The sequence below is a fragment of the Echinops telfairi genome, unplaced genomic scaffold (assembly GCF_000313985.2).
Source record: "Echinops telfairi isolate 266 unplaced genomic scaffold, ASM31398v2 ScPeMD7_6;HRSCAF=24_1, whole genome shotgun sequence".
NCBI classification, from domain to species: domain Eukaryota; kingdom Metazoa; phylum Chordata; class Mammalia; order Afrosoricida; family Tenrecidae; genus Echinops; species Echinops telfairi.
In genome coordinates this window covers 21,685,559-21,699,645 of record NW_022103903.1, presented here as the reverse complement: position 1 = coordinate 21,699,645, position 14,087 = coordinate 21,685,559, and the positions used below count along the sequence as shown (strand labels likewise).

Below are 14,087 nucleotides of genomic sequence, written 5' to 3'. Positions count from 1 at the left end.
TATAGTCCTGTGGTGTCAGTACTTGAACTTGAATGTGAGTATTGCAAGAGAGCAGTTTGGGAAGTGGGGTGCATGTGCCCCTGAGGACACACAAAGGTGTTCCAAGGTCACCCGAGAATGGAGAGCTTTAAGGGAATCCCATTCCACATGCTCAGTTCTCACATATACATTTTCTTCAAAACAGGTCTGCTAGTAAAAGTGTTTGTCTTATATGAATTCTCCTTTTTCAACAATCCTTTCAAAATGACCTTCTTAGTTGGCAAAATCTCACTACGATGCAATGTCCTGGGATGGAGACCTCTCTGGGGCACCAGATAAGGGACAACTACCTGTCTGGGGTCCTGAAAGCTTGGCTACTGAAGACTAACTAGAGCTCTCTGTTCACCAGGAGCAAAACAGTACAAAAGTAACCCAAAGCTCAGAGAAGGAACATGTCTGCACGACATACTCTCACCTACCCTGAGACCAGAAGATGGCCAGCTACCACCACTGACCATTCTGACCAGAGGCACAGTAGTTGGGCACAGAGAGAATGAGAGAGAAATATGGAAAACTCAAATTCTTCTTTAAAAACTCCAGACCAATAGAAACAATAAAGAACAGAGGCCTTCCTGGGTCACTTTATACCTAGAACTACACCTATTCCCTGAGATCACATTTTAGCAAAACAGTAGAGTGGAACAGCTAAGGGATACTATCTGTAAGACTAGTACCTACTTCAAAGCCCTAGTTCATGAGACCAAAAGGTCAACAATTACTCAAAGGCAAAGAAGAGAAGATAACAGGAGCACTAGAAAGGGAACAAACTGAACAAGAAATATTGATACACTGTGATATATGTAACTATTGTCACTGGGGAATCTGTGGAAATTGTCAAAGATATTTAGACTTTTTCCCAGTATCACAGGTAGATTTCCATCAATTTTAGCCACACGCTGCCTTTGGTAAAAACAATAACAAAACACTTAGCTAGTCAGGTCAGAAATGGAGTCTATGTTTACAGGTAAAGGCATAATCAATCAACACCAATACAACTGGCTGAGTTAATATTCTGCCAAAATCCCATTTCTAGTAAGCATTTGCTATGTGAATAACAAAGCTTTCGCCACTGTGAATAATAAAATCTAACTGGCTGTATAAACTTCCACCAAATATAAAATTGGGGGTGGGGGAGGATGGGGCGGCCAGGGAGGTGGTGACAATTATAAAAAGCCCTGCTCTGCAAAGTCCCCTAGGAGCAACTTCCGAAAGAACCACTGGATGGCGCAGCACCATGCTCTGTCATCTAGGACGAGCTCAGCTGAAGCCTGTGCCTTGCTGCCTTTATTTATTTATTCATTCATTTTTGACAGTTCTATGGATGTGTACTTCACCTACCATACAATTCAGTGGTTTAAATACATTGAAAGTAGTTGTGTAATAAATTTTAGAACACTTTCTTCATACCCATTATGACTTCCTTTTCCCCCACCAAGCTCCCCTGCCATCAGAGCGCTAGTGGTGTAGTGGTTACGAGTTGGGCTGCAATTCTAAAAGGTTGGCTGTTTGAAATCAGCGGCATCTCGGAGAGTAACGGGGCTTGCTACTCCTGTAAACAGTTACAGTCTCAGGAACTCACAAGGGCAGTTGGGTCACTATGAGTCAGTATTGACTACAAGGCAGTTAGTTTAGTTTTGTTTGTTCCTCTTGCCATAACCCTAGGAACCATTCATCTAGTCGCTATCTCTATGGATTTACCTATCATGGGCTTCATACTTATTGCTTTTAGAAGTGAGATGGCTCCAATGGGATGTGTACTTACACATTTGATTCAGTTGAGAAATGAAGGCATGCTTTTTTCAGAAAGAATATCTAATTTGGCTGATTTGGTCAGTGAGGACCATCAGGTTATATGGCCAAATGAAAAAAACCAAACCCACTGCCATTGAGTCAATTCTGACCTTTGGCAACCATCTAGGACAGAGTAGAATTGCCCCTTTGGGGTTCTGAAGCTTTATATAAATCTTTATGAGAGCAGAAAGCCTCCTTTTTCTCCCGCTGAGCTGCTGTTGGGTTTCAACCACCGACCTTTTGGTTAGCCCAACAGGTAACCCACCATACACCACTAGGGTTCCTAGGTTATGAGATATACATTAAAAAGATATATTTTACACCTATTTTAAGTTTGAACAAAAAGACTCTAGATGTCAACTTCAAAATGTATGACGGTTGTCTTTTAAAAATTACTTGAGGAGGTTCAGCAAATATTTGAAGACCACTATAAACTATCAGATCGAATGCAAATATAATGATGCCTGAGACTTTTTCTTGAAGTGGATAATTTCTCTATGCAGAGAGTGTTCTTTGAACAAGGCACCTTGTATGTAGCCAATCTTGTGCATGGTTGATGGTCTTGGTTGGAGAGGTAATCTGTGTAGGGGAACAGCTCAGGCTTTGCCCCTTTTAGACCTTTCTGTGCCTCAATTTTCATGGTGTTAAAATGGAGCAAATAAACCAGAAAGAGTTAGAATCACAATTGATAGATGTACAAATACCTGTGCTTGACAACACAGCATTGGCACTTATCAAAGAATGGCAGCCATTACATATCTCCTGTATTGTGGGCAGTTTCAGGAAAACCACAAAGTGAAGTTAAATGTATTTACTGCTCTTTTGAGATGAGAATTTTAGCTGTCATATTGCAGATAGATTCCGATCCGTTTAGCCACACCCTGCCCTCTGTTAAAACAAAAAGAAACAATAGAAAACACATCTAGGTACGTCAGAAATGTAGTCTATGTTTACATATCTGGCCAAAATCAATAAACACCAATACAACAATTGGCTGAGTTAATATCCTGCCAAAATCCAATTTTCAGAGAAGATTTGCTATGTGAATGATAAAACCACACTACAGTGAAGATGACTCAAGACCAGGTGGCGTCTGTTCCGTCACACGTGGGTCACTGAGTCAGAGTCGACTCTGTGGCCCCTAATGAGCACCACCCCACAGGCAGTCAAGAGGGCAGCCACTACTGAATCAGAATCTGCATTTTAACAGGATCCCCCGGTGATGCAACTGCACACTACATTGTGAGAAGCCCTGGTACATACCAAGTTACTAGCAGGTTCCAATACACGCATCCATTCACAACCGCACATACCCAATGCACAGATCAGTGATTCTCATCACAGGTAATTCTGCCACCAGAAGACATCCGTCAGTGTCAGGAGACATTGCTGGTTGTCAAGTTTGGGGAAAGGGAGTTACTCCTGGCACCTAATGGGTAAGGGACAAGGCAGAACATTCTGCAATATACAGATGGCCCACAGCAAAGGATTACCTGCTGAGCTTGAGACACCCTGCCATAGATTAGATAATGACCCCGGAGAAAGTGTCAACTGAAACTATTCATATAAAAAAGGAGCAATAATTTTGCTAGGCAGTTCTGAGGGGAAGAATTTCAGATATGGAGAGTTCCTATCTGTGCTGCTTCCAAGATTGTATGTGTCCTAATCAAAAGTCCTAAAAATCACTTCCCCAACATCCAAAGAAAACTAACAGACAGGAGATTAAGCTCAAGCCCAATCCTACTGACTAAAAGAAATCAGGCTTGGGAGCCTCAACCCAACCCCATCTCACACAATGACTCTAGTAGTTTGTACATTTTTATTGTACACTTAACAATCCTGTGCCTGAAATTCCAAAACTCTCCCAAAATATTGGAATTAGTGAGGTTTCATTTGAGAAAGTGCATCAACCAAACCTCTCCTTATATGAACTGATATGAGAGCAAAACCAAGTGAATCAGTGAAGTGTGGTGCAGTGGTTATCCATTGGGTGGCTTAAACGCAAGGCCAGCCATTGGAAGCCACCAATTGCTCCTTGGGAGAAAGATGGGGCTCACTACTCCTGTCGAGAGGAGAGGTCTCGGAAGCTCACAGGGACTCTTCTGCCATGTTGGGACAGGGTCGCTCTGAGTGGGCATAGACTTGAGGCAGTGAGTAGAGTTGGTTTGGTTTTTTCTCTCACTCAGTGTAACTATTCACAGAAATGTTCAGGGTTGGCTTAAAAGGTGGTAGTCCAGGGCCTTGTTAGGAATACTCCTCACCGCCTTTCTAAACTTGCACAAGCCTTGGAATTCTGAAAACATCCGGTTGAAGAGTTCTGAAGGAGAGATTGCAGACCTCAAGTGATTAAAATACAGTTAACATTCAGCCTTCATATAGAGTGGTAGATAGACATGATGACATATTTTCATAAGGAAAAGTTGGGTTTTTTTTGTTTGTTTGTTTTTAAGGAAAATAATGTTCCTAATTAATCCAAGAGGACTCCATTAAGTTCATGGAAAAATTCCATTTTTCTGAAACTTGTTGAAGTGTGTGTGTGTGTGTGTGTGTGTGTGTGTGTGTGTAAAGACTCCTATTTCCCTCCTTGAAAGACTACCTGACGGAGGCTGCTGACTGTCTTGTGCTCATAGGAGAGGTCCAGGGAAATGGCAGGTTATTAAGAAACAAGCAATAAAGAAATACTGAAGCAAATGTACTCAAATTATCAGCTTCATTTGCCTACTCAAACCCATATTGTAAGATGGGGCTTGAGAGCAGATGAGAATGCCAGCCTATTTGCTGAAGCCAAGAAAAGACACATCATGCTTGCACTGAGACTGCGGAAAGCATTGAACATAATTGAAACAACTGAAAAAGATCTCAAACCGTCTTTAGCCCTTACCGTGCTGCCTAGATTCACTAATCACCATTCCATCAGAATGCCCTTTTCATTATATTGCAAAACCGCCTTCCCTCCCTTACATTCTGAAACAGCATACCCTCTTCTCATGAAAATGAAGTCACACATATTGTTGAGTTAGTTGAAAAGACATCTTGAAAATGTTTGTGAAACTGTCTCGAAACTATAGAACTGTGGCATAGTGAGGGGAAAATATTTCCCTGAAATTATGCTTGACACGTTGTCAAAACCATTCAATGTGACTCTAATGCTAAGGTAGAAGGAAGAAGCACTCAGCCAAAGTTTTTCTAACTACTTCACCGGGAAAGCAATTTATCCATGGACCCTACCACATGGCTGTGAAGTCTCACACCCACTCAGGAAGGAGCTGCCCTGTCTCCACTCTCAAGAGCTGTTTACAGTCAGAGCCCTGAGCAAGAATCTTGCCATCCTGGATGAGATCATCACCCCCATCCCTCACTCACTGCCTTCCAGTCCATGTTGACCCATAGTGATCCCAGAAGACAGAGTAGAATCTGCCCTGTGAGTTTCCAAGATTAACTCTTGCCGGGAGTAGAAAGCCCCATCTTTCTCCCAAGAAGAGGCTGGTGGGTTCAAATTGCTACCCTTGGGGTTAGCACCCAAACTCATGACCACTAGGCCACTAGGACTCCTTATCACGCTAGCACCCTCTGAACCTCAGCCTGTAGCCCTTAAGGCCAGCCTCCTGCCATGCTCTCAAAACAGAAAAAAACAAAAGTAGTGCCCCCCCCCATTCTCTCTCTCTCTCTCTCACACACACACACACACACACACACACACACACACACACACACAAAACTGGAAATTTTCTCATTAAACAATTACTTTATTTTCAAAAATTATTTTTACAATTACTTTAAGTATGTTCCTTTTATGTAGTGTAATCATATAACAGAACATATGAGGATTTCAAATATAAGGACTCTTTTATTTCCAAGAAGACAGTCCCAAGTTAGTTTCTTTTTGAAATGTTCTCTGAAACTTAAATATACAACTTTCAAAATGACCATTCAGTCGGTGGTAAAGATTAAAGACATGAATTGGATGATTAACTCATCTTCATAGAAAAGATAAAGTGCAAATAGTAGAAACTGTTTGTTTTACTTACATGACAAGTCTTTCAGTTCAATTCTTTGGGCATTCCATTCTATTTTAGCTTCTGTATAACAATATGCCATTCTGTAATTCCATTCCCTACAATCAGTCCATTCCCAGTGTAATTAAGAGGGCCACAAATTTGAAGGTCTGATCTTACTTGTGGGGGAAAAGTATGTGGCAAGGAGTGTTTATAATGCATGTAAAATGCCCCCCCCCCACCCGTTATGCCAACAAACTTAAAATGAAAAAGAAAGAGAGCATGTTATTATAGTCATATTTAAGAAGGAATCACTGTAATCCTGGTAACAGACCCGCTGAGCCCTTGCTTCTCCCAAGTTATGAGCACTCCAACCCTGCAGATGCCTCTCAAATCCCCTACAGTGCCTGCCATTCTCTCTGGGGATTAAAGAGGGGGCTCCTAAGACAATGTCATACTAGTTGAATTTGGCAGAGCAGTCTACTAGTGGTGTATTCCCAATTCATTCTTCTAAGACATGTGAATAAACTTTTATCTTAACTAAGAATCAGGAAGTTGAATATCAAACATCAATGTACCACATATTGTAATAATTCAAGCACACCACTTGATTAAGAATGCCAAAAAAATTTTTTTTTTAAATGCCAATAATAATAATAAAAAAAAGACCAACATTTATTAAATGCTTGAGGCTTGCCAGAGAACTGTGAGAAGGATCTTAGGCAAAATTCTCACTTAATTTTTTTTAAGTACCCCCCAAGGTAAATGCAATTATTGTTCCCATTTTTCATATGAGTAAGTTGCAGCCCAAGAGGTTGGATAAATGCTCATCTTAGACAGTTAGTATGAATAGGCCTATTCTAAAGCCAGGCCCAACTGTTTCTCAATTTCATAGCCATTAGCCGAGGCTGCCAATAATTACCTGTTATACAAGCAATTTGACCCAAATATTCTTGCCCTTAACCTTCTATTTCAGCTTCTGATGAACTGAGTGGTTACTAGCCAACAACTGTAAACGTGAAAAGTTGAGATAGCAGTTTATCAAGATTTTCCTCCCCCATCAAATTCAAAAATTCCTTTCCATCTTCTGTGTACACAGATACCCTTTCTAAATCACTAAATGTTTAATCACAGTTGACAGGTTACTTAAGTGCCAATCACAAAATTGAATGCTCTCTGTTTTCGGTCCCCTCTCCCCCAGATTAAAGAAGCTGATTGTCCAAGAAACTGGATCCCAAGAACAGAAGGACCAGGAAAATGAAAAGAAGGTCACTGCCCTGAAGGCGGAGCTGACCAAATTGAAATCTTTTGCTTTGATGGTGGTGGACGAACAACAAAGGCAGACCGTACAGCTCGCCCTTCAAAGACAGAAAATCCAAGAGCTGACCACAAGTGCACAGCAAACACATGCTAAGCTAGCCTTTGCTGAAGCCAAAGCTCAGGAGGAAGCGCAGAAGGCCACCAGAAGGGAGGAAGAGCTCCAAACACAGGCCTCAGAGTTTCGCCAGAAACAAGAAGCAATTATGGCGAAGCTCACCAACGAGGACAGCCAAAACCGTCAGCTCAGACAGAAGCTGGCAGCACTCAGCCGGCAAATTGATGAGCTAGAAGAGACCAACAGGTCTTTACGAAAAGCGGAAGAAGAGCTGCAAGACATCAAGGAGAAAATCAGCACCGGGGAGTATGGGAACTCTGGTCCCATGGCCGAAGTGGAGGAGCTCCGGAAGCGCGTGCTGGAAATGGAGGGGAAGGACGAAGAGCTCATAAAGATGGAAGAGCAGTGCCGAGAGCTCAATAAGAGGCTGGAGAAGGAAACGTCCCAGAGTAAAGACTTTAAACAAGAGGTTGAAAAACTCAGCAAAAAGATTATGGCTCTGGAAAAATTAGAAGATGCTTTCAACAAAAGCAAAGATGAATGTTACTCTCTGAAATGCAATTTAGAAAAAGAGAGGACGACCACAAAGCAGTTGTTTCAAGAACTGGAGGGTTTGAAAGTCAGGATCAGAGAGCTCGAAGCCATTGAAAGTCGGCTGGAGAAGACCGAATTCACCCTCAAAGAGGATTTAACCAAATTGAAAACATTAACTGTGATGCTTGTAGATGAACGGAAGACCATGAGTGAGAAACTCAAGCAAACGGAAGACAAGTTGCAAGTGACTGTGTCTCAGCTTCAAGTGGAGGAAAGTAAAGTGACCACGGTTACCCAGAAGTTAATTGAGGAAACTAAACGGGCACTCAAATCCAAAACTGATGTGGAAGAAAAGATATACAGCGTAACCAAGGAGAGAGATGACCTCAAAAACAAGCTGCAGGCAGAGGCTGAGAAAGGAAACGACCTCCTGGCCACAGTTAGCATGTTGACCAACAGGCTCCAGGCCCTGGAATCCAGTGAGAGAGATTCCCTCAAAAACAAGGTCAAACAAGATTCTGGGAAGCCCACAATATTACACCAGGAAAACAATAAGATTAAAGAGCTCTCTCAGGAAGTAGAAAGACTGAAACTGAAGCTGAAGGCCATGAAGGCCATTGAGGATGACCTCATGAAAACAGAAGATGAGTACGAGACCCTAGAACGAAGGTACGCCAGCGAACGAGACAAAGCCCAATTTTTGTCTGAAGAGCTGGAACACGTTAAACTAGAACTTGCCAAGTACAAGTTAGCAGAAAAGACAGAGTCCAGCCACGAGCAATGGCTTTTCAAAAGGCTGCAAGAAGAAGAAATGAAGTCAGGACACCTCTCCAGGGAAGTGGACGTACTGAAAGAGAAAATTCACGAATGCATGGCAACCAAAGACCTCATATGTCACCTCCAGGGAGATCACTCAATTCTGCAAAAAAAACTCAATCAACAAGAGAACAGGAACAGGGATTTAGGACGAGAAATCGAAAACCTCACGAAAGAGTTAGAGCGGTACCGACATTACAGTAAGACCCTCCGGCCTAATCTCAATGGAAGAAGAATCTCTGACCCTCAAGTGTTTTCTAAAGAAGTCCAGACAGAAGTAGTAGACAATGAACCACCTGATTACAAGAGTCTCATTCCTCTGGAACGAGCAGTCATTAACGGTCAGTTGTACGAGGAGAGCGAGGACCAGGACGAGGATCCTACCGATGAGGAACCAGTGCTGTCCTTCAAATGCAACTCATCAACTCCCTGTCCTGTTAACAGGAAGCTGTGGATTCCCTGGATGAAGGCCAAGGAGAGCCACCCTCAGAATGGCAAAATACAAATTAAACCCAATGGCAACTTTGTGCAGCCTGGAGATCTGGTCCTGAGCCATACGCCTGGGCAGCCGCTTCACATTAAAGTTACTCCAGACCACGTCCAAAACACGGCTACTCTTGAAATCACAAGCCCGACTCCAGAGAGCCCGCACTCCTACACCAGCACAGCAGTGATACCGAATTGTGGCACTCCAAAGCAGCGGATAACCATCCTCCAAAATGCCTCCATAACACCGCTGAGACCCAAAACCTCTGCAGAAGGCCTTGCCACCTTAGAGCAGAGCATCCCCCCGATTACCACGGCAACCTTTGCCAGAGCGCAGACCCCGGAGTCCTGTGGTTCTGTAACCCCAGAAAGGACAATGTCACCTATTCAGGTTTTGGCTGTGACTGGTTCGGCTAGCTCTCCTGAGCAGGGGCGCTCCCCAGAGCCAATAGAAATCAGTGCCAAGCACGCAGTTTTCAGAGTCACCCCAGACTCCCGGCAGGCATCATGGCAGTTCCAACGTTCAAACAGTAACAGTTCAAGTGTGATAACTACTGAGGATAATAAAATCCACATTCACTTAGGAAGTCCTTACGTGCAAGCTGTGGCCAACCCCGTGAGACCGGCCAGCCCTTCAGTCCTGCCGCAGGATAACCGAACTCCAGGCCTAACTAATGGGGCACTAAGCAAATTGACCAGTAAAGTCACCAGCAGTATCACTATTACACCAACGGCCACACCTCTTCCTCGACAATCACAAATGACAGTAAGTAATATATATAACTGACCACTCGCACTCAGTCCAGACTGATGTCCTTTCATAACCATCCCTTCAGTCCCCCAAGAGACTGACTGAACTTGTATCTTGGGAAGGTTTGTGCATGAACTCGCCAAGAGAATCTAAAACTAACTGTTGCCTGTATAGTCACATAAAGTGTGCACTTACTGTATATCTTTTCATTTACATACCTGTATGGAAATATGTAGTCTAGTCTGCACTTGTATAAATACATCTTTATGTATTTTGTTTCCATAACGCACATTAATTTGACTGCAACTTGTCTTGGTGAACTACTTTAACATTATAAAACAGTAAATAATTTGTCGTTTTTACCATTGCTTGCTGGATTTTCTTGGGGCCATTTAGTTTTACATTTTGGCATGCATAGAATTTATTTTTTATGTCACTTAATCCTATCAACACACACATACACACACACACACACCAATAACCTCAACCTCAGGCCCTGCTTCCCCCCAACAGTCAACTTTCTGTCATATGTTTGAGGAGGAGGTGATTCAAATATATCAAAATCCATGCTTCTGATTTCAAAGTATCTCAAAAGCAAATTAACTACCTACATGGATATGTCTTAATGTCCCTGGTGTCTGGCACAGAACTTGACATATAGCAGGTGCTTAGTCAATGTCCACTAAAAAATAACTGGATAAAGTGGTATTAAATAATGTTCTTCATGTGAGAACCTATTAGTGAACTAAACAGTTTGCAGCTGTGATAGGCAGCCTGGGAAAACGCAGTGAGAAGTAGGAGTTCCCTTGACAATCAAGCGCTTCAGTATGTCTACATCCAAACCTGGTATCAGCCACTAGCTCTGACCTCTAAGAAAGCAAGAATGTCGTCCTTTTACCATCTCCCAAATTGGTTCCTAAAACAGTTTGAATTACTTAATGTAAATGCCTCCTTGGTCAGGAGGTGGCCCTGCATTCAGCATACTACGATTTATTTGTACTGGATTTTTTAAGGTTTTCAATAAGCAAATAAAAATGAAAGATAGGAACACTAGTATAAGCAGGGTTTGGGGTTGGTTGGTTGTTGAGGGAAACTGTACCATGAATTTCTTCTTCAACTATTGCTGTACTATAATAGATGTATTACGAATTCACAAGGTATGTAACACATTACATCAGAAAAGCCTCATAGAAAAAGTCATACCTAGATCGGGGGCTCCGTGAGCATAACACAGCCTTCTGGAGCAGAGAACATCAGCTCTCAGGAACGTTTTAAATTACCAATCTGGTCCCTAAGCCACATTCCAAAGAGATGATTTCAGAAAAAAAGTAGCTCATTGCCATTTTCCCTTTTCCTGCCCTTTAAATGTGACTTTGGTACAGTCAGTTTTGTTGTCAGCTATTGATTCGTAAGCACCATTCATTTAGACACTCAGGCAAACTTGTGAAGATCTTCGAAAGTGAAAGGAATCTTCCACGATTATGCTCTTTCCCCCTGCAAAATCAATTTCATGATAGCAAAGCAAGGCTTTGTTGACAGAAACACTTCCATGGTGATGAACTGCAACACCAGCGCTGTGGGGTTGCATCACCATTAAGTTCTCGCTGAGGCTGCTGATGAATGAGGAAGCTTCTGTTTAAACACATTTGTCTTGGGAATCAGCAGTGACCCAACTGTATGACAAAATACATGATGGTCTGAGTGTTTTTCAAAACTATTTTTAAGCCACCTTGACCTGGAAGTTTAGAAAGAACTACACACTTCATCTTGTGCCCGTCAAAGTAGACCTTAACAATGCTATTGCATGAGATCTTTCTCCAGACAAAAATCAAGAGAAGGTCCACACTGAGTTTCAGAGGGCAGTGATCAACTGGTCAGAAAATTAACAACAAAAGAAACTAGAAGGCATTTAAGAACAAAGTCTGCCCTGTGCTTCCCAACCTTTGTTACAGACTAGCACAAACAGGAAAAGGGATGAAGCCGTATCCATCAGATTGCGATGACTGACCAATGGATTCCGATCAGTACAGACCTCTCTTGACTGCCTCCAGGCAGCCCAGGGCAGAGGGAGCTCATTCTTGGCACACCTGTAACGAATCCAAGATGGGAAACTCTGGGCTATTCATGAACCCATTTGTTTGGTAAGGATTCAATTTCCTACTCTTAACTGAGCCCTGGTGGCATAGGGGGTCAAGCATTGGGCTGTGATCCAAAAGGTCAGCAGTTCGAAACCAGCACCCACTCCTCAGGAGAAAGACGGAAAGATGGGCCTTTCTACTCTCGTAAATAATTACAGTCCTGGAAACTCACAGGGGCAGTTCTACCCTGTCCTGTAGGCTCAGTATGAGTTGACAGTAAAGGCCTGTGGCTCCACCATTATAATGCACAGGGTCCCACTGCATCATCTGCCTCGGAGCAGAACCATAAAGAGACTTTCCAAGTGGGTAATCTGACATTGCTGGATGGTAACGGAACTGCCACTGTTACAGAACCGCCAGTGATTCCCTCTCTTTGGAGGGGCCTGTACTGGGAGGATTCCCCTTCAGGATCATTCAGATCTGCATCAAAATAAAGGGCAGGAGCAACGTCAAATTAACAACTTAGTTCATGGTAAAGATGGCATCACTACTGAATAAACACCTGCACTTTTCAGTAAACTAACACGTGACACACACTAGTTTTTTTGCCCTTTAATCTTAAAAATAACTTCTTACATACATTTTAAAGTGTATGTGTGTTTTGTGTGTTTGGGAGGTTACAGAACTTCCTCCACATTCACATATAATCACAGAAGAGCCTTGAAAACCCAGGAAGGACAGAGGAAGAGATGAGGGGAAATCTCTTATGAGACAGAGACAGCAGCAGCATCCTGGGTGGATGGAGGCGTGCATTCTTGAGCGTCGAGGGAGGCCCAAGAGAGGCCTCTGGAAGATAAATCGTTTTCACGTACATTTGAAAAAATGTTATCTGCAATCTCATTGGCCAAAGTTCCAACCTCAGAACCAAGTTTCATTTTATTCACAGTTCTGTAACTTTCCGAGCTATAGCATCCATCTTATCATAGATTGAATGATTTGGCCACCTTTCTCCTTCCATCTCTAAGCAATGGCAGAACTTTCCCCTACAGGGGCCTACTGTGCTCCAGAAGTACTAGTAAAAATAAATGATCATTACTGGAAGAACAGGGTAGGGTGCACTGCTACAGTGGGAACATTGCAAATAAAAAGGAAGTTGCCAGACTTGTTCAGGCAGGTGGCAGGATGGTAGAACTCTACTCAGAGTGTCTACAGCTGTTTCCCAATGAAGACATTTTGTTCTTCTCGGGTCTCCATGGCACTCGATGGCTAAAATTAGGAATGTTGGGAGATGGCCCTTATATGGACAGAATAAATACTTAGATGCTTATAGCATAAGGATTGTATGTTTTTTACTCACTTATGACTTGAAATAAAAACATGATTTTAGTAACTTCTTCATTCTGAATCTTTGCAAAGTGAGTCTCCTTTGAAACCTGTAAGACAAAGGCAGGAGAAGAAGGTCTCTAAACTAACACCCTGGTTTCCCTGCATCTTAGTTTCTGCTAGTAAGGTTTTCATTTTGTTCCCCTTCAATATAATTATTTTGCCTTGCAATCCCAAGAGAAAAGATACAAACAGGTAAAAATGCATGCCCCAAACTTTTTAAGAAGAGTTTTTCTCAAAGTCCAGGACATCTGTATGAGAATCCCCATCCAGAGCTATCAATTCAGAAGCTCAGAGGACTATGACTCCAGAATCTGCATCTTAACATGCTTTCTGCCCAATAAAATTGGGATTTCATCCCTTCAGGAGTTTCTGTAGTGATACGCATTGGCAAATGGGTCCAGAGGGTAGCCCCATGCCAACAGGATGAATTACACCTGTCCAGGAACTGGGACTATGTCGCCCTCTGGTGGTTAGCATTATTAACCCATGATATGTAGATAACAGCCTTGCTTGCTTAATGAGAATTTGAAACATTTGTTGATGAAGATCAAGATTACACCCTTCAGTATGGATTACACCTAAATGTAAAGAAAACCAAAGTCCTTAAAATTAGACCAATAGGTCACATCATGATAACTGGAGTAAAGATAGAAGCTGTTGAGGATTTTTCCATGGAAGCAGCAATCAAAAGATCAACTGATGCATTGTACAATGGGAAAATATGCTCCACGAGACCTCTTTAAAGTGTTGAACATCAAAGAGGTTACTTTAAGGACTAAGGTATGCCTGATTCAAGTCATGGTATTTTCAATTACCTCCTATGCATGTGAAAGCTA

The 14,087-nt window shown here is 42.4% G+C and overlaps 2 protein-coding genes across 3 annotated transcripts in view; one reads left to right on the top strand and one right to left on the bottom strand.

The window, feature by feature from the left end:
* Window positions 1-14,087, bottom strand: part of CMSS1 (cms1 ribosomal small subunit homolog) — a 477,754-nt gene that overhangs the window by 436,074 nt on the left and 27,593 nt on the right. The gene's annotated exons all lie outside the window — the stretch shown is intronic.
* FILIP1L (filamin A interacting protein 1 like) overlaps window positions 1-14,087 on the top strand; it is a 347,454-nt gene that overhangs the window by 313,518 nt on the left and 19,849 nt on the right. Inside the window, exon 5 of one of the 2 annotated variants that reach the window (XM_045286232.1) lies at window positions 7,027-9,802. In XM_045286232.1, coding sequence (XP_045142167.1) covers window positions 7,027-9,802 — 2,776 coding nt within the window. Of the gene's footprint in view, window positions 1-7,026; window positions 10,150-14,087 lie in introns of those variants that run through there. The other variant, XM_004716758.3, reaches the window with a different exon arrangement.